Source organism: Strix aluco, unplaced genomic scaffold (assembly GCF_031877795.1).
Source record: "Strix aluco isolate bStrAlu1 unplaced genomic scaffold, bStrAlu1.hap1 HAP1_SCAFFOLD_108, whole genome shotgun sequence".
NCBI classification, from domain to species: Eukaryota; Metazoa; Chordata; class Aves; order Strigiformes; family Strigidae; genus Strix; species Strix aluco.
In genome coordinates, this window is record NW_027436603.1 from 69,213 (window position 1) to 96,502 (window position 27,290).

General features: G+C 40.5%; 1 protein-coding gene across 1 annotated transcript in view; it reads left to right on the plus strand.

Annotated features, from left to right (window-relative positions):
- Positions 1 to 27,290, plus strand: part of LOC141919050 (E3 ubiquitin-protein ligase UHRF2-like) — a 76,505-nt gene that overhangs the window by 38,048 nt on the left and 11,167 nt on the right. The window contains exons 5-10 of the mRNA XM_074814048.1: positions 559 to 745; positions 3,856 to 3,979; positions 4,327 to 4,434; positions 7,996 to 8,100; positions 20,113 to 20,219; positions 24,357 to 24,519. Coding sequence (XP_074670149.1) covers positions 559 to 745; positions 3,856 to 3,979; positions 4,327 to 4,434; positions 7,996 to 8,100; positions 20,113 to 20,219; positions 24,357 to 24,519 — 794 coding nt within the window. The remainder of the gene's footprint in view (positions 1 to 558; positions 746 to 3,855; positions 3,980 to 4,326; positions 4,435 to 7,995; positions 8,101 to 20,112; positions 20,220 to 24,356; positions 24,520 to 27,290) is intronic.

Sequence of the window (27,290 nt, forward strand, 5' to 3'; positions counted from 1 at the left end):
AAGTCCTTCTACAGACAGTCCTGCCAAGGCAACTTGCAGAATAATATCTTCTCATGACCTAGTCCATCAAAATGAGTCTGTTCACATTAATAAGTGCTAAGTGTTCATAAAATTAGTCAGTTATTATAATGATCTCAGTGCAGTCAAGCTGCCAGTGGCTTATGTTGCCACTGTTTGAGTGTCTAGAGCTATTTTCTTTCTTTTTTACATCCCCCATGCCCCCATCCCCTGATGGCCAGGGTAGCAGAGCAACAGGCTCGGTTGCAACCTAACCTGTAAAATGACAGTGACCCTTTCATAAATGTTAGGCTGAAGAACACAAGTTGATATTGACAGTAGCTGCTTTGTCATGTAGTAATACATACGTGTTATATAGGTATAAACTGTTCCTGTTGGCTTGATCTTTTTAAACCCAGACTTCATTGCAATAGCAAAGCTACTACATCCATGGCATGTTCACGTGGGCACACATATATATATATTCTTCTGCCATTATGTTGTATTTATAAATCCGAAATCAGTTTTCTAAGACCTATGGCTTTTTATCTTTTTTGATAGGAAAGAGTGGCCCTGAATGCAAGCACTGCAGGGCTGACCCAGATAAGGAATGTCACTTTTGCTCCTGTTACTTGTGTGGTGGAAAACAGGATGCTCACATGCAACTCCTTTGTGATGAATGCAATATGGCTTATCATATATACTGCCTGAACCCTCCCTTAAGCAAGATACCAGAAGATGAGGATTGGTAAATATACAAGGATGATTTACTTATGTATATTCCCATTCTACACAAGGTACCTCTTTGTTATTTGCAACTAGAGGAATTACTGAAGAGCTTTTATATTTCTGGTATGTTTTTCATCCTTGCACTGTATGTAAACATATTTACATTTTATGTTAAGATTCTATTTATAAATATAATTCATAAACTATTGGTATTGAGCATTATTGATCATTACAGAATTTCAGAAATTAGCTTGTTCAGTTTATGACCTCTGTGACATTAACTGATGTTATTAGACTTAATTAGCACCACCTACAGTGGTGCTTCCTCAACCTTTTCTTTATTTTATTCAGGCTTCACTGTTGTTTCTCCTTTAATCCTTTTCTTTCCCCTCAATCTCAGCCCTTGCTGCTGCCTCCTTGCCCTTCCCTTATGCTATAGCTGCCTCGTTCTTTTTTTCGGCTGTGAGAAAACCACTACATTACTCCTCCCCAGTTCCAGTAACTCTAGCACCACCAGCAAGAAAGCCAAACTAGTAGGCCTTGGTGGATTCAGCTTACTCCATTCTGAGCTGACTCTGCATGGAGCCAGCATCAGCCCATTGAAGCTTATCATCTTGAGCTCCATGCCACATCTCACCTGTATCTGTTATGTGCAACTCATACCATTTGTACTTATAACCTGCTTGTAAAATATATTAAATGCTAATCTTTTATAAGTGACTTATAAGTGACTTAGGTTTTCCATTATGAATACATCAACAGATGTCTATGGACATGTTTTAAAGAAAAACTTTGACCTGCACTTTGTGATAGATTTTAGTAGAACTACCTACCCACTTCAAATAAAATATTTTAAGTACTTTAGAAGTTTTAACATTCTATGGAAGTAAATAACTTAGTGTACTATATTACATCAGCTGCCTCATATTGAGTAAATTTATTTATAGTTCAGTGTCTAATTCTCTACCTTTTTTCCTGGGCTAATATATTTCAGTTTCCCCAGACTCCAGTTATATTTGTACCTATGTGCAACTTCTATTTTGATATTTGGTGAGGGTTTTTTTCATTGTGTATATGTGCACACTGAGATGCTTCTGCTGATTTAAAAGGAAATAGACATTTCCTTTTGAATATCCTGAACTGAAAAGAATTTTACTCATATTTGCTCTGTTTGGAGAAACTGCTGAATTTGAACACTCTCTAGAAAATATTTTCAATACATATTGCAAATATGCATGAGTTATTGGGACAAAATATAGCAATCATTGTCTGTGTGCTTCCCATTTCTTGTATATGCAAAATGATTGTGTACACAGGTACATGTAATCTTTATTCATCAGTCTTTGTTGGGCAGCATGTGAATCCCAGCTATCCCCAGGTTTTCTACTTTTGTGCACAGAAGACTAATCTGCCCCAACATCCATTCACTTCCTACTAATTGCTTATGAAAGTGAGCTGAAGATCTTTGTGCTTCCAAATCATGTGTTGGAAAGCGTTATCTGCTATAGCATTTCAGAGTTGGTCACAGTCCTTAAACAGTGTTCTTTTGTGACTGTGCTTGACCTTTGGGTATAACAGCTGAGAAGTTTTTTGACTAGAGTCATCCAGAATATTAAAGGGAATATTATTTAGGGTCTGTCCTCTGACAGTGCATCCATTCTTCTTCAGGTCCCCTTACTCCTAAAAGACTCTATACCAGTACTCCAGCAGCACAAAGTAATTTTATGTTCCAATATTAATCACAAGGTTACAAAAAAGAAAATACACATGCTCCAATTTTAGTTTTTTAAAAAAGAACCACCCTCAAAACGTGTTCGAACAGGAAAGAACATAGCCTGAATGTCAAAGTCCAGGTGGAGTTTGCCTATCAGAAAATTACGGAAAATTTCTTCTTTACCTTTAAATTGAACAGGTATGATTTGAGAATTATTGGTTTAGTCTATATTTTTCAATTTTTAGAAATTTAGAATACTTTTACATTATTTCTTGGGTTTGGTGTAATAAGCTGCTTTAAGAGTACCGAGACCCCAAGTATTAAACTGAATTGTGAATTGTGACTGTGTTCCGCAATAAGTATCTGCATGAATTCTAGGTTGCAAATAAAAACATGATTTGAGGTAGCTCCCATCTTCTTAGAGGGTTTAGAGCATGTACACAGGCAATTCTTGTGAAATATCTGTACACAGTGACTTGTTGCCCTATGTTAACTAGTTCTTCTGTTCATACTCAAAGATGAAAGGTATATAGTAAAAGTCAGTCATTGATAGTAGGAATAATCTAAATATACTGTTGTTATTATTATAGATCAGACTTCTTCCACTAGTGACTTTTGGACCAAACTCAGCCCATGGAAGCCAGAAGCAATGGCAGTTGCCTTTGCCTTGGCACTCCTGGAGTGGGAAAAAAGTGCTGTTAGAAGCAATAAAAAGATCTGTGTGCTCCCTTCCTCCCTTTGCCTTAGCCACTGTTTCCTATAATTTCCTATCCTTTTTCTACCGTAATGGTTTTATGGTGGCTGGAATGAGTTCCAATGCCATATTGAGGCAAACAAATATATGGAAAAGGAGTTTAATACTCTTCCCATTTGTTGAGTACTGTCACACACCTGGTGGGGTAGGATAAGGGTGCATGTCTACATGTATGCATGTTTTGTGGTACCCTAGGGCTGTTCCACATCCAGCTGTCTGAAGTGAGATTTGGTGCAGTAAAAGCAAGTGATGAGTAGGCAGGATGTGGAAATTAACCATGAGCATTAGTCATCAGTATACTCTAATCTCATTTCTCCTCTCCCCTATGGGATCTGAACAAGCAAGGAAAGGAAGAGAAAATGATGAGGGAATACAGGAAACGTGGGGACCTCTTGTATATTGCATGAGAAAAGAAGAGTGAAATGTTTTGCCTCTACCACCCTACTTTAAAAAAAAAAAAAAAGAAGTCTTGTTTTGGAAGTGGACAGTATTGGTTGAGTTTATTTTTTCTACCCGAGTCCTCAGCTTTTAAAAACTGTCATTTATTTGCTACCTTCAAAATATTTAGTCAGGATGAACAAATTTGACACTATTTTGCTTAGAAGAAATGTATTGCCATTATTATTAAGCAATAAAGAATTTACTGAAACTTTTATTTTAGGTATTGTCCGTCATGCAAAAATGATTCTAATGAAGTTGTAAAGGCTGGAGAAAAACTCAAACAGAGTAAAAAGAAAGCAAAGATGCCATCTGCCAGTACTGAAAGCCAGAGAGACTGGGGCAAGGTAGAGCGTATTTTAATTTTAAAAAAGCTCACCATTCATGTATGTGTTACATCTTTAACTACATTTATATATGCATTACACAAAATTCAGTACAGGATTGAACAGACTGTAAAGCAATGTTGAATCCTGTACATTGTTTACTGAAGGTTAAAACATCTGAAGAATTATTAAGATGACTAGAGGTAAATAAAGAAAATTAATGAATTAATTCAAACTGCCGTTGACAATTTTTATATTAATATATTTTGAAGTGTTTACTATAATGGTTGGATGTCTTGATATCTGCATCAGCTTTTATAAATTATTTTAAATATGATAAAATTCATTCTCTCTGACGTGTTTTTTAGGGCATGGCTTGTGTTGGTCGCACTAAGGAATGCACTATTGTCCCTTCTAATCACTATGGTCCAATACCTGGTGTCCCTGTTGGGACAACCTGGAAATTCAGAGTTCAGGTATGTTTTTAGATTTGTAATTGAAATCTGAATAATAGGTACAGTTTGGGCACAAAAATGATTTTTGGATTGGTAATTGTCATGTTCACTAAGAATAAATATAGACAGTGTATTTTAATTCTAATATTCAAAATACTGCCAACTATAGTGGAATTTGAAGTATACTGATTTGAAAATACAACTTAATTGCAATTGTAAAAATAGTACTTACTATTTTTAAAGGGGAACCTGCTATAATTAGGATGGACTTATATCTCACATGTTAAATTCCCAACTGAAATAATTGGAGGAAGTTGAATATTTTCTGAAGTCTACTGCTATGGAACATGAACTAATCCATCCCACTTATGGGCATAGATTATAGAATCCAGTGGTGCCTCTTAACGCTTATTAGCTGGTCAGGATTCCCACCGAGGGCTACCGTGCAGGTGCAATATAGCTCCTGTTTCAGTGCATACTTCTCTTCGAATGTGTTGTGGTGCCAGGCTTGGTGCTAGTGTGCATGCTATCCATACTTAGCACAGGAAAGAAATAAGATTTTACTGAGGGTTCTAAAGTTCTGGTGGGGGTGGAACCCACTGTCCCCAAGGTAAGAGCCACCTCTGATTGCATCACTATAAATTGATTACCTGTTCCTTTTGGGTCATACACAACTGGCATCAGCACCTTCCTTCAGGCTGATGAATGTTTTAAACTAATACAAGCCAATATTGACTACCGAAAGAAGTAGTCTGCCTGGCCGTGTCCACTTCTCGCACTATCCCTTCCGTTTTCTGTCACAAATCTGGAAGAAAAACAATCCTTTGTGGGGGAAGGTCAGCACAAAGGGGGCAGGAATGAGCAGTGTGGAGAAGAACATATTTCAGGAGTATTCCCACTCTAGCCAGAGGAATAGCCAGAGACTTTTTCTTCCCCTCAGGGAAGAGGGACATGGTAAGAACTAAAAGCCTCTTCTAATGTGTTTTCTGAAGTCTTCATCCTACCCATTGACTCCAGAGAGAGTACTTATAAAAAAAAAAAAAAGTGGTTTTCTTATGGAAAATGGGTGTCTGAATAATTTTGGGTTTGGTATGACATGCAGGTCCCCAGGCTAAAATGGTCAACAGCAGAGGTTTTACCCTCAGCAACAGTTTTCAGTTTCTCCCCTTAATAGACTTCACAGTGAAACAGCTGAACACTAATCAAGTTCCTTGAATCTTGTCTGACTTTGGTGCTAATGTGAGCGCTACTATCAATACAGATATTAGAGAATAGCAAAGCAAATTAATTCTCTAATATAAAATTGCAGTGTTAGTGTCAATTATTGATTGATTTTACACACAACTACTCGTTTGAGAAAAATAATGTCTATTCTTATGGTTTTTGTGATATTTTGATTTATCCCTGCCATATTTGAAGAACTTTTCTGTGAAGCAAGCTAAAATAAATACTTCAAAATATATTTATATTCTGAAAAAGTACTTCTGTAATCATTAATCTTTAAATTAGTTTCCAGGTACATTATATTCTCTTAGATAGGGGAAGTTTTAAAAATCAGTTCTGCAAACTCACGATCTCTGTTACTGGATCAGCCAGTATCAGTAGGAATAAAAGTTAGAATTCCATCTCTTTAATGATTCCATTGGTGGAATAGATCAAATAGATCCCAGAGCTTTCAAGTGATGATTGCAAACAGGAATATAAGAGCTTTGTTTTTCTCAGAAAATTAAGCAGATAAGACTTATAACGTAGGGTGTAGATATTAGAAGAGTTCATTTGTACATAATTATTTAATAATGGCTACATATTAACTACATACTTTTAAAAAAGATCAACATTTTTCCATGTAAAAAGTTACACTTTTATTTCTGATTCGACTGTATGAAAATGGGTTCTTAGCAAATTTATGAGAATTTAGAAGGAAAATGCTGTAAATGCTGTATCATGGTTTTCTTCCTTTTTTCATGCAACAAGCTTCTTAAGAATATTTAAATGTAATGTATTATATATTATGCATGGTCATGTAGTTCAAAGGCTTACAACTCTCTTTTTCCTAGAAGGAAATTGACTTAGAACTGTTTCTGGATACAGCATCCAAAGGGCAGAAAGTCAAATTCTGGATACCTCATGAAAATGAAAGAAGGGAGAGAGGAATTAATGAAATGACGTTTAATGGAATGGGAGAGAACAGAGTGGTAGTGAGGCCTGTGCTGTTCAACATGCTCATAAATGGTCTGGAAAAGTTGACAAATAACTGACAGTTAAGTGACAATGCTAGGTTGTCATGGATAGTAAAGATGAGGGAGAAAAAAAAATAACAACTTTTCATAGCTGATAAAGGGCTTTCAGCTAATTATTATAATTTAGGAAAGAGAACTTGTAATAGGTATTTTTTTAAATATGTCATCTTTGTGGTCAGTAGTGGTCAGAAACGTAAATCAAGTGTTAGGAATTATTGAGAAAGGAAGAGGAAAAACAATATAATTATGAAGAACAAGGATGGTTAAGGGTATGGAATGGCTTTCATATAAAAATTGTATGAAAGATGGTATGCTACAGAGGTCTATTAAAATTGAAGAAGGTGAATAGGGAATGACTGTATGTTCTTTTTTGATGCAAAAGGAGGGGGCATCAAATTAAATTATCAGGTGCTAGATTAAGAATGAATGTAAGCAGTACTAATTCATGCAATATGCAGCAATACTGTGAACTCTTTCCTGTAGGATATTGTGAAAGCTAAGAGTGTGCAAGAGTTCAGAACTCAAGTAGTTAAATTAATAACCATTGGTTGACTTTTCTTCCATGAAATGCAGATTATGCCTTTGGCTCAGGAAATCTAAGCCACACATAACTGGAAACTGAGAAAATTACACGTAAATATCATTGTGCACTTGCATAGTCAGTTTTCACACTGACCAGCTATCTGTTTTTATTTGTTGTCAGAGAAAGGATATTTGGCTAGCTGGAACTCTGGTTTGATGCAGTTTGATGACTTATATTCTTATGTCAATAGCAAAGAATGCAAATTCTTATAAAATTGCATGTGTGGGGGGAAGTACAGGAGTTGGGCAGAGCTGGAAAAGGAGAAAATGTTCATAGATGAAGGAAGGCTGTAAATGTGATTGAATTTTCCTGAGCTGGTTAACTTTTAACAATACTTGACATAATTTTCACCCCAAAAAAATTGACTCACTGTGATCTTTCTTGCATAATTATTTACACACATTTAAAATACTACTGAATTAGAAAGATAATCTGTATCTTCTTTGAGTTGGTCTAAGCAACCATGAATCTGGTCTTAAATGTCACTTATGGCAAGAATTGTGAAGATTTTTCCTAAGGGGCAAAGTGTGCCTATTCATCTTTGTGTCAGCACTGTTCTATATTGTCCTTTCTTTTCATTGGATGTCATTTCTTTTGTGACTTTTTTTTCCTTAAAAAATTCATAAAATTACTTCCTTTAATGGCAATCCTGTTACACAGACATACTTATGGAAATAATTTTTAAGCAGAAAAAATATTGCAGAAAGCCAGTTGTTTTGAAAAATTATTTTTAACTTTGTTCTTTTTTTAATACTCAAGGTGAGTGAAGCAGGTGTTCATAGACCCCATGTTGGTGGAATTCATGGACGCAGTAACGATGGAGCTTATTCACTTGTACTAGCTGGAGGATTTGAAGATGAAGTGGTATGTCATTTAGTCAAATCACTAATATGTTATTTTAAAGTTTATAAAGATGAAAAGTGGTGTCTGTTGCTGATCCTAAAATTGGTACTTACAAAAATGTGAGTATGCAGAAATTACTACTACTCAATATCTAATTTGCTATGTGTTACTATTTTTAGAATAAATTTCAAAATAAATTTTTCTTAAAGAATATCCTTAGTCTCATATTACAGTAAATTTTAGAATGTTTATGGAAGTCAAGTTTCAATGTGCTTATATAGTCTGAATTTATTATCATTTAAAAACTTATGTTTTACAAGTCACAGAATAACAGAATCACTGAGGTTGGAAGGGACCTCTTGAGAGGGTCTAGTCCAACATCCCTGCTCAAGCAGAGCAGGACTGTGTCCAGTCAGCTTTTGAATATATCTATGTAATGAAACTCCATAGTCTCTCTGGGCAGCCTGTTCCAGTTTTCAACCACCGTCACAGTGAAAGGTGTTTCCTTATGTTCAGATGGAACCTCCTGTGTTTCAGCTTGTGCCCATTGCCTCTTGTCCTGTCACTGGGCACCACTGAAAAGAGCCTGGCTCATCCTCTCTGCACCCTCCCTTCAGATATTTGCACACATTGATGAGATCCCCCCCTGAGCCTTCTCTTCCCTAGGCTAAACAGTCCCAGCTCTTTCAGCCTTTCCTCATATGTGAGGTGCTCCAGTCCCTTAATCATCTTAGTGGCCCTTTCTTGGACTCCCTCCAGTTATGTCTCTCGTACTCGGGAGCCCGGAACTGGACACAGGGCTCCAGGTGTAGCCTCACCATTGCTGAGTAGAGGGGAAGGATCACCTCCCTCCATCTGCTAGCAACACTATGCAGCCCAGGATATTGTTAGCCTTTCTTGCGGCAAGGGCACGTTGCTGGCTCATGTTCAACTTGGTGTATACCAGGACCCCCAGGGCCTTTCCTGCCAAGCTGCTTTCCAGCTGGTGGGCCCCCAGTGTGTACTGGTGCCTGGGGTTATTTTTCTCCAGGTGCAAGACTTGACATTTCCTTTTGTTGAACTGCATGAGCTACCTCTCATCCCATTTCTCAAGTCTGTTGAGAACCCTCTGAATGGCAGCACAACCCTCCGATATATCAAGTGATGTACAAGTGATATACTTCAAGTTCTGCCCTGGTTATTGCTTTTACTGTTGTCAAGTTAAAAAAGATAGATGCCTCCTCTTTTGGAGTCATTATACCTCTAAAGTTACATTTTAATTTTAGTGAGGTCAGGACAAAAAAATGCCCGTGACTCAGACATACAAGATAGACATAATGGAGCAAGTCCAGTGGAGGGTCACCAAGCTGATCAGGGGGTTGGAACACATGACAAACATGGAGAGAACTCAGTTTGTTCAGCTGTAAGAAGAGAAGGCTCACGAAGATCTTACTGCTGTCTTCAGCTACGTAATGGGAGCACGTAGAGAAAACAGAGCTAGACTCTTAGAGGTGCGCAGTGGAAGGATGAGAGACAATGGAGACAAGTTGGAACATGGGATATTCCAGTTAGGTATAAGAAAAAAACCCAATCCTCATACAAGTAATCAAACACTGGAACTAGGGCCCAAAGAAATTATGGGATCTCCATCCCTGGAGATATCCACACCTTGACTGGACAAAGCCCTGAGCAACTCACTCTAACTGGATCTGTTTTGAGTGAGGGTTGGACTTAGAGACCATGAGAGGTCCTTTCCAACCTAAATAATTTGATAACTCTATGAAATAAATACATTTTGGAGAACATTTTACTGTATATTTATAATCTCTTTCAAACTTTTTATACTTACTGCCAACATGTGACGTCTTTAATGCTCTCTGGTTCTGAATGAACAGTTTACCACTGGGGTAAGAGTAGTTTCAAAAATATATTGCAGGAAATAGAATTCACTGTTTGACTTGCAGATTTTGTCTTTTTTATGATTCACATTTGGAAGCTCATGATCCTGCAAACATAGACTTATGAGGGACTTTGCTCACCTGAGGGTTTGGAATGCTTGGTAATAGCAAGTTGCCTCAATACAAAATTTGGCCTCAAAATTGAAAAGGAATAAGGTTGTACTTTGCAAAACGAACATTAGACCAAATAAAATTTAGCTTCATATGTAAAATAGTCTAACATACATCAAAATTTTTATATGTCAATATCTCTCTTGTGAATGCTTATGCTAGGATTTTAGTGACAAGGCCTTGAATTACTTCCATTACCTGATTTAAAATGCATTAACAATAGTGCTTAGATTTAGTGTTGGTTTTGTTAAAACTGCAGATCTTCTGGTGGTCCTGTTGTTGATACTTAATAACTATAATGGGCATATTAGCTGAGAAATAACAAGAATTATTTTGTGAATTTGAAAGTAAGAATTTTTTTCAGAATGGATTAACATTTGTAACCCAGATATTAGTTACTTTGAGCTACTGTGAAAGATATGATCACAAACTGCACGGTTAAATGATTTTGAAGTACTTATTCATCAAATTAAGTGTCTGAAGATATTTTACTTTTTCCTTGAGTCGCAAAATTGATATCCTAGTTGTTGTCACTGGTTTTGAGTTGGGGTCAAAAACTATGTTTACTTCCTTTGTGTATAAATTTTGAGCTCCATACTTCTGTGGGATTGAGGTAGTGTTATTAAGATGTTAATTTTCATTCAGTGTTGTTCAGATTAACAAAGTTTGTTTCTTCACTAAGTGGCTTTTGCATATAGAATCATATGGTGCCTCTTAACATTGAGGTTTAGAATGTATTGGAGAATATTATCTGCTGTGATCACTCACATACTTTTGCAGAGGAGTCTGAGGGTATATAATATATAGATATATATTTTATAGGGTAGTTCTAGTGTCTCAAATGTGACTCCAAGCTAATATACTTGTTGTTTAGATTCTTTGTTTAATCCAGGTCAATCAAATCTAGTGCTTAGAATGTGGCATTAATACATGGCTTTATGAAACAGTCCACTGTCCATTTTGGATAGCCTGTATCCACATCAATCTTGTGCTTGGGTAATCAGTTCCAAGGTGACAGTATAGTTGTGTTCTACTTCCTTGAAATTGTACAGTTACAGCATTAATAATATTTAGATCTCTAGATTTGTCTGGAGCTTATGATGAAGATCCAGAACCTCTGAACCATTGTTTAATATTTATTCCTTAATGAAAATGCTAGATCGGTTCTACCAGTGCCAAAGATGCATTGCCAAGACTGATTAATTGCTCACTGAAATGATTTTAGATACAAATGAAGTAGCAATAAGAGCTTCAGATTTGAGTCAACACTTGTTATATCCAAAGGTCTGGGTAAACTGCTAGTCAAAATGGTATGTATGATCTGTATCTATGCTAGCTAGCTACCTACATCATCTGGATCCAGTGTGAGAACTGTTACTGATGTGCTAGGTACAAATGCTGTATCACATATAAATGTCTTGAAATATGCCCTGCTAACTCTGTTGCTAAGGGCGCAGGTCCTTTGAGATGTTCTAATTTCTGTTTATATTGCTGCGGATCCAATATCAGAAACTCATTACAGTCATTCCATTGAGACTCTGTCTAGTGTGTCATCTGAACTGATTATGGAGCTGAAAACCTGACACTTGCTATCCATTTTTATAGATGATGTCATGGTTCCAACATCTCTTAATTGCCATGCTGATTTGGCACCTATTAGTTTGGAACTAGTGTTCCAGTATGAGACATTTTGAGTGATCTCTCTACTATGGGAATAGCTAGCAAGCATCTTCCCATTCATTCAGATTTGTTATCTGCTTCCTCTTCCCACCTATGATATTAAGGGCATATTTGACATTATTTTGTTATATGGTATTTTTAAAATTCATACTTTCTTGTTACTAGTATTTCAGATTCTTAGGCATACTATTGTTTTCTGTTCTGCAATAGCCTCCTCTCCACCTTCCTTTACATATTGTTCCATATTGTTGTTACCTTTCAGTTTATACAAAATGCTAATACAAAAAAATTATCTTTCTTGTATAATTTTGTGAAATGTCTCCCTGTCTCCTGATCTTCAAATCCCTCAGTGTCTCGTCTGTACTTGCATTGTGTTGAAGGTTACTTTCACAGTCTGAAAAACCCAATTTTATTCTTTCAAACAAGAGTCCTATATTTAAACATTGTCTTGGATTTAATAGCTTCTTTTTTTTTAAAAAAAAAAGGCTTTTATTTTGGTTTTGTGATACTAAAGAAAATCTTAACCTTTAATCATATAATATTTTCTATCTTGACAGATACAGGTTTTCGTGTATATATGAGACTAAACAAGCCATAGGATCATGGTCATAGAATCACAGAATGGTTGAGGTTGAAAGGGACCTCTGGAGGTCATCTGGTCCAACCTCCCTGCTCAAGCAGGGTGACCTAGAGCTGGCTGACCAGGACCATGTCCAGATGGCTTTTGAATATGTCCAAAAGAGAGGTTTCACAACCTCCCTGGACAACCTGTTGCAGTGCTCAGTCACCCCCACGGTAAAAAAGTTTTTCTGTATGTTCGGAAGAAATGTCCTGTGTTTCCATTTGTGCCCATTGCCTCTGGTCCTGTCACTGGGCATCACTGAAGAGAGCCTGGTTTCGTCTTCTTTGCACCCTCCCTTCAGGTATTTATATACATTGATAAGATCCTGCCTGAGCCTTCTCTAGGCTGAACAATCCCAGCTCTCTCAGCCTTTCTTCATAGGAGAGATGCTCCAGTCCCTTCATAATAGAGAGAATAGCATAGATAATCTTATGTCTCTTTAGATGCTGGCAACCCCAAGCAGTGTAGCATCGAATGGACCTCCCATACACGTGTAGCACGCCATACAGACACTGTCCGTAGCAGAGATTCTCCCATTTTGGTCATTCAAGCTATTATAGGATTTTCTTATGAGGAAACAGCTCCATGATTTTTACTGTTAAAACAAAAACTGTTCTCATGAGAGCTTCTTGCTGCACTGTTAGGTGAAGGCAAGGCCACGCAGGTGGCGTAATCACCAGTACCGAGTGGGAGCTGCCCGCAGGCTCCTCTGTTACAATGAAGCTGCCTGAGTTGATCCTGCGGCCAAGGGATTTGTGCAGCACAACACAGGCCTGAAGGCCATTGCTGTACATGCAGCACAGCACAGCACAGCACAGGGCTGGGCCTACTCAGATTAACTGTTATGTGGATCACTAACTCCTAGATGTTCCAGTCACGTTCACTACACCTTCTTTGACCCAAGGACACATTTCTGGCTCATGTTCAACTTGGTGTTCACCAGGACCCCCAGGTCCTTTTCTGCAAAGCTGCTTTCCAGCTGGGCAGTCCCCAGCATATACTGGTACATAAGGTTTTTCCTCCCCACATGCAGGACTTTGCACTTCCCTTTGCTGTCCTCTCAGCCCATTTCTCCAGTCTTCAAGGTCCATCTGGAAGGCAGCACAACCCTCTGGAGTATCAGCCACTCTTCCCAGTTCATTATCCAGATCATTAATGAAGATGTTAAAGATGTTGAAATCTGAGCATACTACAGAAGATAAATATTAAATGCAAAAAAAATAGATTTGCCACCATCTTCAGGTAGCCTAAATTTACATGAGTTGTAGTAGCTAATATCCTCATGAAGTGCTGCATGACTTCAGAGTTGAGCCTAGCCTATAGGAACACTATGCTCAAGGACATTGGTGGAATTTAAAGTCTTACTTTTTGATTCTTCGCTACTTGTTTGTTAGATTCAAAACCAGGTATACAACACTGCAACAGAGAAACGTGATTTAATGTAATCTTATTTTGTGTCTGTCATTGTTTGAGGCTGAGTAGCTTGTTGAGGCACTCCTATGAAAAATGTACCCACAGCTCTAATATCTCCAAGGTTAGTGCTTCTACTGAGATAATATAAAATTTACGCAGAGCAGAAGCTCATTTGATCTAAAACATGATGTACTTTACAAATTTTATGGAAACAACATAAGGAAAGAGGGAGAAAGTCATAAAACGTTAAGAGAAGAGAGAATACCAAAAAGTCTTGTTAGCTGCTGACAGAAAGTTTTGGTGCAGGGAAGCAAAATCAAGCTTTGGAAAGCAGAAGCAAAATAGGATAAAATGACCTCTTTTAAGGTAGGAAAAACTGGGGGAAAGGTAAGAGGAAGGAAGAAAGGAAAGATAAGAATGTGTTCTAGCAGCATTTTTTTCTGGACAATTACATTGTTTCTAAAGAGGGATTTGAGGCCTCTCATAAACAGTTGGAATGCAGATACCACTAACAAATTCCCTTTGCTGATTGTCACCTTTTTCAGTCTTTTCTTTGTCTGTCCAGTCCAGAATTTATGGCAGTATCAGTATCTTGAGCTCTGCCCTAAGATCCTGTTGAAATTTAAGAAGCCTTCAACCCTCACCTCTCACATACAGGCTGTCAGTTGAACATTGCAAAAGTTGATAGAAAGATCCTGAATTGTCCGTAGGTAGGATCATAACTTAAAGTTATTGAGGAATCATGGTTTAATGAGTCGCTACCCATCAGGAGATCCTCAGTAGTTGGCTGTGTGTATATTCCTGGCATATTCCAATGTAAAATGCATTATCTCCTGTGGGAGTAGGTTCTGTACATCTTTCATTCTTCTCTCCTACTCTGCCAGCATCACTCTCGTGTGCCAGAAGCTGTATTTATGCCCATACTTACCTTACTCTAATGACTGTGTGGCCCCATTTCTTGCCAGTCTACACTTCCTTTCTCCATGCTAGCAATTCCATATTCTTCCACTTTCTCTCTCCCTACTCTAGGGATTGCTAGTTGTGTATCGTATTTCACCTTACATCAGAGGTTCAATGTCCTTTCCATTTCCCCCCTTCCTCCAAATAAGCACCCCTGTTCTTCTTTAATATGATGAGGGCTCTATTTAAGTTGCTTATCAGTCCTGTTTTCTTCCTATTCCAGCAACTATTATTTTTTATCTGATATTTTGGCAAGGAAAGTTCTTTTGAGAAGATGAGCAGAAATGAGGTAAGGGGTACTGTTATACTGAAAAGTGCTAAGAGATGCCATCCTCTGGTAATTTGATCTGTAACAACCATCATACAATCACAGAATCATTTAGGTTGGAAAGGACCCTTAAGATCATCGAGTCCAACCGTTAACCTAACACTACCAAGTCCACCACTAAACCATGTCCCTAAGCACCACGTCTACACGTCTTTTAAATACCTCCAGGGATGGTGACCCAACCGCTTCCCTGGGCAGCCTGTTCCAGTGCTTGACAACCCTTTCGGTGAAGACATTTTTCCTAATATCCAATCTAAACCTCCCCTGGCGCAACTTGAGGCCATTTCCTCTCGTTACTTGGCAAAAGAGACTGGCACCCATCTCATTACAACGTCCTTTCAGGTCGTTGTAGAGCCCAATAAGGTCTCCCCTCAGCCTCCTTTTCTCCAGTTCCCTCAGCCGCTCCTCATAAGACTTGTGCTCTAGACCCTTCACCAGCTTCGTTCACCTTCTTTGGACACGCTCCAGCACCTCAGTGTCTTTCTTGTAGTGAGGGGCCCAAAACTGAACACAGTATTCAAGGTGCGGCCTCACCAGCACCAAGTACAGGGGGACGATCCCTGCCCTAGTCCTGCTGGCCACACTATTTCTGATACAAGCCAGGATGGCATTGGCCTTCTTGGCCACCTAGGCTCACTGCTGGCTCATATTCAGCCGGCTGTCGACCAACACCCCCAGGTCCTTTTCCCGCCGGGCAGCTTTCCAGTCACTCTTCTCCAAGCCTGTAGCGTTGCATGGGGTTGTTGTGACCCAGGTGCAGGACCCGGCACTGAGCCTTCTTGCACCTCATACAATTGGCCTCGGACCATCGATCCAGCCTGTCCAGATCCCTCTGTAGAGCCTTCCTGCCCTCAAGCAGATCAACGCTCCCACCCAACTTGGTGTCGTCTGCAAACTTACTGAGGGTGCACTTGATGCCCTCATCCAGATCATTGATAAAGGTATTAATCAGAACTGGCCCCAAAACCGAGCCCTGGGGGACACCACTTGTGACCGGCCGCCAACCGGATTTAACTCCATTCACCACAACTCTTTGGGCCCGGCCATCCAGCCAGTTTTTTTATCCAGTGAACAGTGCACCTGTCCAAGCCATGAGCAGCCAGTTTCTCCAGGAGAATGCTGGGGGAAACGGTGACAAAGGCTTTACTAAAGTCCAGGTAAACAACACCCACAGCCTTTCCCTCATCCACTAAGCTGATCATCTTGTCACAGAAGGAGATCAGGCTAGTCAAGGAGGACCTGCCTTTCACAAACCCATGCTGACTGGGCCTGATCACCTGGTTGCCCTGTACGTGCCTTGCGATGGCACTCAAGATGAGCAGCTCCATAACCTTCCCCAGCACCGAGGTCAGGCTGACAGGCCTGTAGTTCGCCGATCCTCCTTCCGGCCCTTCTTGTAGATGGGCGTCACATTTACAAACCTCCAGTCAGCTGGGACCCTGCCGGTTAGCCAGGACTGCTGATAAATGATGGAAAGTGGCTTGGTGAGCACTTGCGCCAGCTCCTTCGGTACCTTTGGGTGGATCCCATATGGCCCCATAGACTTGTGTATGTCTAAGTGGTGTAGCAGGTTGCTAACCATTTCCCCTTGGATTATGGGGGCTTCATTCTGCTCCCCATCTCTGTCTTCCAGCTCAGGGGGCTGGGTACCCCGAGAACAACTGGTCTTACTATTAAAGACTGAGGCAAAGAAGGCATCGAGCGCCTCAGCCTTTTCCTCATCCTTTGTCACTACGTTTCCCCCTGCATCCAATAAAGGATGGTGATTCTCCTTAGCTCTCCTTTTGTTGTCAATGTATTTCTAGAAACATTTGTTACTGTCTTTTACCACAGTGGCCAAATTAAGTTCTATTTGGGCTTTGGCCCTTCTAATTTTCTCCCTGCATAACCTCACAACATCTCTGTAGTCCTCCTGAGTTGCCTGCCCCTTCTTCCAAAGGTCATAAACTCCCTTTTTTTTTCCTGAGTTCCAGCCAAAGCTGTCTGTTCTTCCAGGACGGTGTTCTTCCCCACCGGCTTGTCTTTTGGCACATAGGGATGTCCTGCTCCTGCTCCTTTAAGATTTCCTTCTTGAAGAATGTCCAGCCTTCCTGGACTCCTTTGCCCTTCAGGACTGCCTCCCAAGGGACTCTGTCAACCAGGCCCCTAAACAGGACAAAGTCTGCCCTCTGGAAGTCCAAGTGACAGTTCTGCTAACCACCCTCCTTACTTCTCCAAGAATCATATCATTTATCATTTCATGATCGCTGTGCCCAAGACAGCCTCCAACCATCACATCACCCACAAGTCCTTCTCTGTTCACAAACAACAGGTCCAGCGGGGCACCTTCCCTAGTTGGATCACTCACCAGCTGTGTCAGGAAGTTATCTTCCACACACTCCAGGAACCTCCTAGACTGTTTCCTCTCCGCTTTATTGTATTTCCAGCAGATATCTGGTAAGTTGAAGTCCCCCACGAGAACAAGGGCTAGCGATCGTGAGACTTCTCCCAGATGCTTATAGAATATTTCATCTGCCTCTTCATCCTGGTTGGGTGGTCTATAACAGACTCCCACCATATCTGCCTTGTTGGCCTTTCCCCTGATTCTTACCCATAAACATTTGACCCTTTCATCACCATCGTCAAGCTCTAAACAGTCAAAACACTCCCTAACATACAAGGCTACCCCGCCGCCTCTCCTTCCTTGCCTATCCCTTCTGAAGAGTTTATAATCATCCATTGCAGCACTCCAATTGTGTGAATCATCCTGCCATGTTTCCGTGATTGAAATTACATCATAGTTTTCCAGCTGCACAATGGCTTCCAACTCCTCCTGTTTGTTGCCCATGCTGTGTGCATTGGTGTAGATGCACTTCAGTTGAGCTATTGATCCTGGCACCTTTTTTTGGGGAGAAGCCCTAATTTGTACGTGACTGTTCTCAGGCGCTTCTGTGGTTTCTAGCGCATCAACAACACTTGCATCTTTGCTGCTGCGTGGATCTCCATCCCCTACCCCCCATTGAGATGGCCACGGTGCAAGTGCTTAAAGCTGTAATTCTGCTAAAAAGATAGCATTCCATTTGTTCCTCGCTTTCTTTCTCCTGGATTTCCAGTTTGTCCCAAATCTATAGCATTTTGCCCATTCACGTGTAGAACACTGAAGGGGTATAGGACAAGTAAGTATGTATGCCCAGGCCTTACATCTATCTTATCTCTTTATTAAGCCCAATGGCTAAAATATAGCTTTGACTAAAGAATATCTTCCAGAGTCATCTAATTTTACTTTGGAGGCCTCAGAAGTTTGAGAATTCCCTGTTTCCTATGGAAATTGATTATAGTGGTTAATTATAAATATATTTAAATATGTGCCTTTCACTTGGATTTGTTTGACTTAAGCCTCTATCCATTCCTTCTTGATTTATGTTTGTCTGTTAGATAAAAAATATTTTTGTATTCAGTATTCATGAAGGTACCTTCATGAAAGTACTTGTACATAATCCTTTTTGCTAAACTAAACAGACTATACCCTTTGTCTCTTCTGAGTTTCTCTAGTCTTGTTCATTTCTTTGCTTTTTTCCCCTCCAGGTTTTTTAATATCCTTTTAAATATGCTATTCCAGTACTTGTTTCAACAATGCTGTAAAAGAGATAAAAATGCCTCCCAGTTTCTGATTACTATAATTTCCTTAAATATTCTATTTTGAGTATTTTGTCCAACCCAAATTTTTTACCTTCTAGTGTTTTCTTTTTGTGTATCTAAATAAAAATGAAAGATAAATACTCTAGTAGCTCTGTTGCTGAATTTATTAAGATTTTTCTGCACAGTTTAAAGTAAATAGCATTTCTGTAATTACTTTATGGCCCTGTACAACCAACATTTCTCTGTCATGACACTTGTCTTGTTGTTATTGCCAGTCAAAAAATAGCTGTAATAACCTTGCAGTGGGTTGGTATTGGTTCCATGCTGATGTCAAACATTTAATAGTGGTTAGAAATTGACTGTATTTTCCTACCGCATACCAGTATTTTTAGGTTTTTTGCTCTGAAACTTCATATGAAAATTACTAATTTGCTAAGTATTCATTTTATATCAGTGCTTCATGCTTTGTAAAAGATTTGCATTTTAAAGAGAGACATTATTATAAATATATTTGTGACTTTTCTAAAATACTTGGATTTGTTATGAGTATTGTGAATTTGTGACAGGTTAAAGAAAAAATAATAATAGTGGCTTCACTTAAGCGCTATGTATATTTTCATTATTTTTAAAGTTTGTTTTAAAGGAACGTTTAATCAACCTTCATTCAGTTTCACATAATTCATCATTGGTAAATATAGATTACTAGAGTTATGTCAGTTCATAAAATTTGCATCTGAACGAGCCTTCTAAGCTCTTAGAAGTTCAGAACAACTGAAATTGAGGTGGGGGTGACCTCCACAAATGCAAAAAAAACCCAAAACCTTATACACCTCCTTTTTCTTTGGGGTTTTTGTCCTGATTTTTTTTTACTTGATAATAAATGAGCATAGTGTTATTGAAGTAAAGTCCTTGTCTTGTACTTAAGTACAAAGTGCTTTGCCGTATTGGTGCTCAGTCCCATGAATAAGCAGAAGTGAGGCCCCTGAGTGATGTATTACGTATTTTCCAAATGGGATTTTCTTGTAAGCTGTGAAGTTAGAGAATGAGTAAACACTAGCTAGACTGCATTCCCTCTATCAGAAATATTTGTGTGCCTAAAAGTAATGCTTGAGGAGTTCAAAGAATTTTTTAAGGCAGGTGTATTTTTTTATAAACACTTTCTGATTAATATGTTGCATCTGAACCAGTAGCTTTTTGCTGTCATGGTTACTCTGAAAGGAAAACGATGTTAAAACTGAGCACGTGCTTTTCTTTGCCTCAGGCAATTGTTCTTGTTTGAGCAAATAGAACCAATGAAGGAGCAGGTTTTCAGTTCAGATGCTTTAATACGGAATGCTAAAATGGAGGATAATCTTCTTACACAGGACCGAGGAGATGAGTTCACTTATACTGGGAGTGGAGGTAGAGATCTTTCTGGAAACAAAAGAATTGGAGAACATTCATTTGATCAAACATTAACACACATGAACAGGTAAGTTTTTAAGACTAATTTTAAAAAAATTTCCAGACCCAAAGAGTTGAGTTTTATTCCTTTAATTTAAAAATGATTTTTTGCAAAATTTGTTCCCTCTTATATATCTTCTGCTACTGTAAACAGTGGCACCTCCTGCTGTTTAGAGGCATTTTGTCAAACATGGTGTTATGTTGATTTAAAGAATTATTTGTAACTGATGAAAATATATTGCTGTATTACAGGTTCAGCTGGCAGCTATGTACCTAGCTGAAATTGTCCAACACTTCTTATGAGAAGGCTTGGTTTTCAGTTGATTAGAAGTTTGTCAAACTTAAACCTCTTAAGCTGAAATTTTCTGTGCTGGGTGTTTGCCTCAGATTGTTCTTATAAAGTTTCATCTTAAATGGTTTAACAATTTATGAAAGATAGGTATGAAGAATGTTCATTTGCCCATACTAAATGAAATCTTAGATATTTTTCATAGCCTTTAGTGCCTTCATACTTTATATGAAGAACAAGGAATTAGTATTGCTTTGCCTTTGGGTTGTGTGTTTTGATGTCCCTGATAAAAGTTGTCCAAATTTTTGCCAAACTGTAGGCAAAAACAATTGACTGAAGAAAAAAAAGGTTTGAAAAAAATAAATTAGACATTTGCTTAAAGTATATTTATGTTCTGTAAATAGCTACTGTCGTGGTTTGAACTTGGCCGGTAGCCAATCACCACGCAGCCAGTCGTTTACTCCCCCCCCCGGTGAAATAGGGGAGGGGCAAAAAAAAAAAAAAAGAAATTCGTAGGTTGAATAAAAAAAAATTAGTAATAGTAACAAAACAACAGTAATGATAGTAAGTCCAAAGGGGTAATATACAGTAGTTGCTCACCGACCGGCGACCGGTACGCAGCCCGCCCCCAGCAGCGATCCCGACCGCACCAGAAATCCCACCACCGACCGACCGGGAAACCAAAACTGAGAGAGCACGCATCCCCTTATATACTGAGCATGATGTCACATGATATGGAATACTCCAATGACCGATCTGGGCCCGGCCCTCTTAGCTGTGCTCCCTCTCAGCCCAAGGAAAGTTAACTCTATCCTGGCCGAAACCAGGACAGCTGCCTAAACTCTAGGAATTCTCAATACCTTTCCATTTCTAAATGTATACCATCTGCATGAAGCAACTAACCATGCAGTGGCTATGGGGTACTAAGGTTGACTGGCACTTTCTCTACCAGATCTGACATGTGCTGTGCTTCTGTCAAGCACCAAAACTGAGTGGGGAGGCATTCTTTCAGGCTCTGTGCTGGTCCTCAGAGGAGAAAGAAGAAAAGCCTGACTGGGATACTGACAGAGGAGAAGGAGGACATAGATGTAACAGAAACAAGAGCATGGAAAGAAGAGAGACAAAAGATAGATTTGGGCAGCAGGTTTATAATGGCTTTTAATCATTAAAGCAAAGTTTTTATTGGAACCTGGAATAAAACCTAGGCTCCTTAATCTTGCCGTTCCTCTGCTCTCAGCAAATGGTTGTGAAAGCCATTGGCAAAGTGTGTAGCTGGTTGCTTTGTAGTAGTTGAGGAGCATGGAGTGTAACGTGGTGCTACCAGTTATCCATTTTGACTGGCTGGTGGTAGTCTTTGCTTTGGGTCTAATTTTCTTAACCCTTGTGATGGTTGAAGGAGGACAGCATGATTGCATGCAATAGAATCAGAATTGGTTTTTTGTTTGTCCAGAATGTTTTCTTATTTTGTCCGTACAAAAGAAATACTTTAAAAAACTGCATTACTTCACCTTTCCTTAGTTTTCCGTATATTGCAGGCTGTAGATTTTGCCATATTTTACTGAGCGCCACTGTTTCTTTTGTAGTCCATGGTTGAGTTTGAACCTGATTCCAGAGACTTTTGTTCATCCACACTCAAATTAATGTATGGCTATAAAAATATTTTACGTTCGAACTGTTTAATCAGGGAGGGATTCGTACTGTCTTACTCCAAGTGTCTAGAATAGGACACCTATATGAATAGTGGATAAATGTGAGTGCTTCAGGAGAGACTCAGAGCAAGCTGGAGCCTACTTCTGCTCATCAACTGTATGGAGATACAAATAGCTAATTTTAGACAATACTGTTGCTTAATGTTCCTCTACATTATTATAATGTTCCTACCTGGACTTGTGCAAAGGATTTGACGCTGTCCCGCATGACATCCTTGTCTCTAAATTGGAGACACATGGATTTGACGGATGGACCACTTGGTGGATAAGGAATTGGCTGGATGGTCGCACTCAAAGAGTTGTGGTCAATGGCTTGATGTCCAAGAGGAGAGCAGTGACAAGTGGTGTTCCTCAGGGGGCGGTGTTGGGACTGGTGCTGTTTAACAACTTTGTTGGCAACATGGACAGTGGGACTGAGTGCACCCTCAGCAAGTTTGCCGACGACACCAAGCTGTGTGGTACAGTCGACACGCTGGAGGGAAGGGATGTGCCATCCAGAGGGACCTGAACAGGCTGGAGAGGTGGGCCCGTGCAAACCTCATGAAGTTCAACAAGGCCAAGTGCAAGGGCCTGCACATGGGTCGAGGCAATCCCAAGCACAAATACAGGCTGGGTGATGAGTGGATTGAGAGCAGCCCTGCGGAGAAGGACTTGGGGGTATTAGTGGATGGAAAACTGACTATGAGCCAGCAATGTGCGCTCGCAACCCAGAAAGCCAACCGTGTCCTGGGCTGCATCAAGAGCAGTGTGGCCAGCAGGTCGAGGGAGGGGATTCTCCCCCTCCACTCCACTCTCCTGAGACCCCACCTGCAGTGCTGTGTCCAGCTCTGGGGCCCCCAGCGCAAGAAGGACATGGATCTGCTCGAGCAGGTCCAGAGGAGGGCCACGAAGATGATCAGGGGGCTGGAGCACCTCCCTTATTGAGGACAGGCTGAGAGAGTTGGGGTTGTTCAGCCTAGAGAAGAGAAGGCTCCGGGGACACCTTATAGCGGCCTCCCAGTACTTAAAGGGGGCTACAGGAAAGATGGGGAGGGACTCTTTATCGGGGAGTGTAGTGATAGGATAAGGGGTAATGGTTTTAAACTGAAAGAGGGTAGATTTAGATTAGATATAAGGAAGAAATTCTTTACTGTGAGGGTGGTGAGACACTGGAACAGGTTGCCCAGAGAAGCTGTGGATGCCTCTTCCCTGGAAGTGTTCAAGGCCAGGTTGGATGGGGCTTTGAGCAACCTGGTCTAGTGGAAGGTGTCCCTGCCCATGGCAGGGGGGGTTGGAACTAGATGATCTTTGAGGTCCCTTCCAACCCAAACCGTTCTATGATTCTATGATTCCTCTAAGAAATGCCAGCTCTCTCCATGAGATTTATTCCTCTGTGTTCCTTTTGGAAGGATAAAGGTTTATCCATAAAGATTTTCACTTCCTGCCAAAACCAATACTTTTCCCCCCTCATGCATATGAATTCTTATTCTCATCCATTCTTAAAGCTAACATGTGATGTGGGAGATGCTGCAACTAAACAAGGAAGAACATTTTCGTGGTGTTTACTGATATTTAGTCTTTTCTGAATCTTTGATGATCATACTCTTCTAGATCAAATACATAGAAAAGAAGAACATTATGGTTTGCTTGTCTCTGAATTAGTTCATGGCATTTAACTCCTAAACTTAGGCAGCTAATGGACTAAGAAGAGTAATATTTGCTACTGATATATTTTTGGATAGTCACTATGTACTTTTTCTTAATGTCTATCAATTCATGCACACTTTAAAAGCATAAAAATATGCAGTGATGTGGAATAGTCAGAGAGATAATTTGCCATTGTTACAACTTTTTAAAATCCTTCCATGTTACTTGAGAAATAATTATTTTTAAAAAAGAAAAATTATTAAACCTGAAGGGATTGGTTTCTTCCATTTAACTATATTAGATGAGTTTTCATCGTGAACATTTGGAACTAATATATTGTATTCCTATTCTCAGACATGGTAGAGTTGATCTCAGTGCTTCCATCAGTATTGCAGTCTACTGAAGAATTCACTGCAAATTCTTCTTCTGCTTAGTAAACATAATTGGATAAGGCAAATGAATTTGATCTTGTCACACTGAATCTCAATAGTATGTTGTATGAAGCAATCTATTTTATGAAGATATTTAATGTGATTTTCAGGGCATTGGCCCTTAACTGTGATGCCCCATTGGATGATAAAAATGGAGCAGAGTCTAAGAATTGGAGAGCTGGTAAGCCAGTCCGAGTGGTGCGCAGTTCAAAAGGACGACGGATCAGCAAATATGCCCCAGAGGAAGGCAACAGATATGATGGCATTTACAAGGTATTATGATTTTTACTGTATATATAGCATTACATTTTTCTTAAGACATGTTTTTTAAGAGTCTTTTGTGTTACATCGCAAACTCTTCATTATTGCTTTTGAAAGAATAATTCTTTTGCTACCATGAGGACAGTTTGGCCTACCTTGTTCTGTAGTGAAATGAAATGGAAGTATTCCATTCCGTTCCAATTGTGGCATTGACAGATTGCATGGCAGTTCACGCAGATGTACATGTGGGAAGGGCTGCACGATCTGCCAGTTATCAGGCTGCTTCCTGTCCTGCTCACCCACAGGCTTAGGCTGCAGCCCAAATGGTCACCCCAGCTAGCTGGTGACTGTGCAAGCCTACCCAGCAGCTTATTAGGCAGCGCTTTGAGATTGTCGGAAGCATAGTGGTAGAGAACAGGCAAGGGCTGCGCAGACAGGAATCAGCTACCTAGCCAGGCTAGCCTGGGATGAGTGGAGGCAGACACCCAGACAGAGCTTCCTATCAGGGAAGCTGCTATCCAGGCGGAGGGCTGCAAAGACTGCACCTCACACTCCTGGGTGAAGGAGGGTACAAGCTCCACCTGTGCAAGGTGTGCTCTGGTGGGGGTCACTCAGGCAGTGGGTGGAGGGGCTACAGGAGGAAGTCAGCAGACTATGCTGTACTAGGGAGGGAGAACAAGAAATAGAGTATATTTGAGAATTTGCCAGAAGAAATACTAGGGCCCCGTGGCAACGACCTCTAAGGACTACCAAACAAAGCTTCAACAGCGAACAGACAGCACTTTGGAGAAGGAGGTGCTATGGTCTCTGGTGACTCGTGGCAACAGGATATCGCTTCCCTCCCATTTCCTCATAAGTACCAACCAGCAACAGATACGAAGTCTTGGCAGCAGACAAAACTAATGAGCAAGATTCAGAGAGAAACCGCACCAGCAGCACATACTAAAAGCTGCAAAAGGAAGTGGCGAGTGCCAGTAGTGGGTGACTCTGCCGAGGGGCACAGAGGCACACCCATCAGCTGGCCTGATATACAGTCAAGGGAATTTTGCTGTTTGCTTGCTTGCTTTGGGTGTGCTTGCTTGCTTGGCCAGGAGCCAAGATCTGGGATGTGAGGAATGCTCCCCAACCCTCTCCAAAGGCAAGAACCCTAAGTCCAGCCACCTCAAGTGCTCACCAATGCAAGTACCAATGCAAGTCCAGCCACTTCACGTGCATGTATACCAATGCAAGTAGTCTGGGCAACAGGAGAAACTGGAGCTTTGTGCCCAGTCTGAGAGTTATGATGTCATAGGAATCACAGAAATTTGGTGGGAAAACTCACACGACTGGAAGATCACAATGGATGGCTACAAGGTCTTTTGGAAAAATAGGAAGGGAAGAGAGGAGATGGAGTTGCACTTCATGTAAAAGAGAAAATTGAATGTATGGAGGTGAGCTATGGAGACCACAAAAGTTCTCTCAAATGCCTTTGGATCAAGATTGGAGGGATCATCACCAGGGGGGATCTTATGGTAGGTATCTGTTACCGACGTCCCAAGCAGGGTGACGAAACCTTACTTCAGCTGCTCAAGGAAGTCTCGGGCCAACAGAAACTGGACCTCATGGGTGACTTCAATTACCTGGACATTCGTTGGGAAAACAACACAGTGGTGCACAAGTTGTCCATCAGGTTCCTGGAATGCATTGAGGACTGCTTCCTGCTACAGACGCTGGACATGCCAACTAGGAACAGCGCATTGCTAGATTTACTGCTCGCAAACCGAGAGGACTTCCTTGACAACATAACTACCAATGGTAGGATACAGCAACCACAACACTGTGGAGTTTAAGATCCTGCTGAGCATGCTGAAGACCAGTAGTAGGACAAAGACCCTGGATTTTCAAAGAGCTAACTTCAATATGCTCAGAGCCCAGCTGCGAGGGATTCCATGGGAAGCATCCATGGAGGGCAAAGGAGCTTGTGAGTGTTGGAAGTTATTCAAGAACAGCCTCCTGGAAGCACAAGAACAGTCCATCCCTTACAAAGGGAAAGGAAGAAGGCAGAACAAGAGGCCACCCTGGCTTTAAAAAGAGCTTTTGGGTGTGCTTAAAGGCAAAAAAGAAGCATACCAGCTATGGAAAGGTAGCCAAATAGCCACTGAGGACGAACAAGAACCTTGCTAGGGCATGCAGAGATGCAGACAGGAAGGCTAAGGCTCAGCTAGAACTGAAATTGGCCAGAGATGTCAAGAACAACAAGAAAGGGTTCTTCAGGTACGTGAGCAGTAAGCAGAAGCACAGGGAAGACGTAGGCCCACTGCTAAACAGGGCAGGGAAACTAGTCACTAATACTGCTGACAAGGCAGAGGTTCTCAATACCTTCTTTGCCTCTGTCTTTACTGGTGTAGCTGGACCCCAGATCACAAGGTCAAGTAGCTATGACAACGCATGTGTCGACCCACCAGTAGTGGAGGAAGGGCTGTTCTGCGGCCTCTTGCAAGGTCTCAACCTGCATAAATCTATGGGCCTGGACAGAATCTACCCCAGGGTGTTAGGAGAAGTGGCTGACATTGTCGAAAGGCCACTGTCTATAACCTTGAAAAAGTCGTGGAGATGAGGGGATGTCCCTGACGACTGGAAGAGGGCAAATGTCATACCCATCTACAAGAAGGGCCCAAAAGAGGACCCAGAAAACTACAGGCCTATTACTCTTACTTCAATCCCTGAGAAAGTAATGGAATGAGTCCTCCTAGAAACTATCACAAACCAAATGAAGCAGGTGATTGGGAAAAGCCAACATGGAT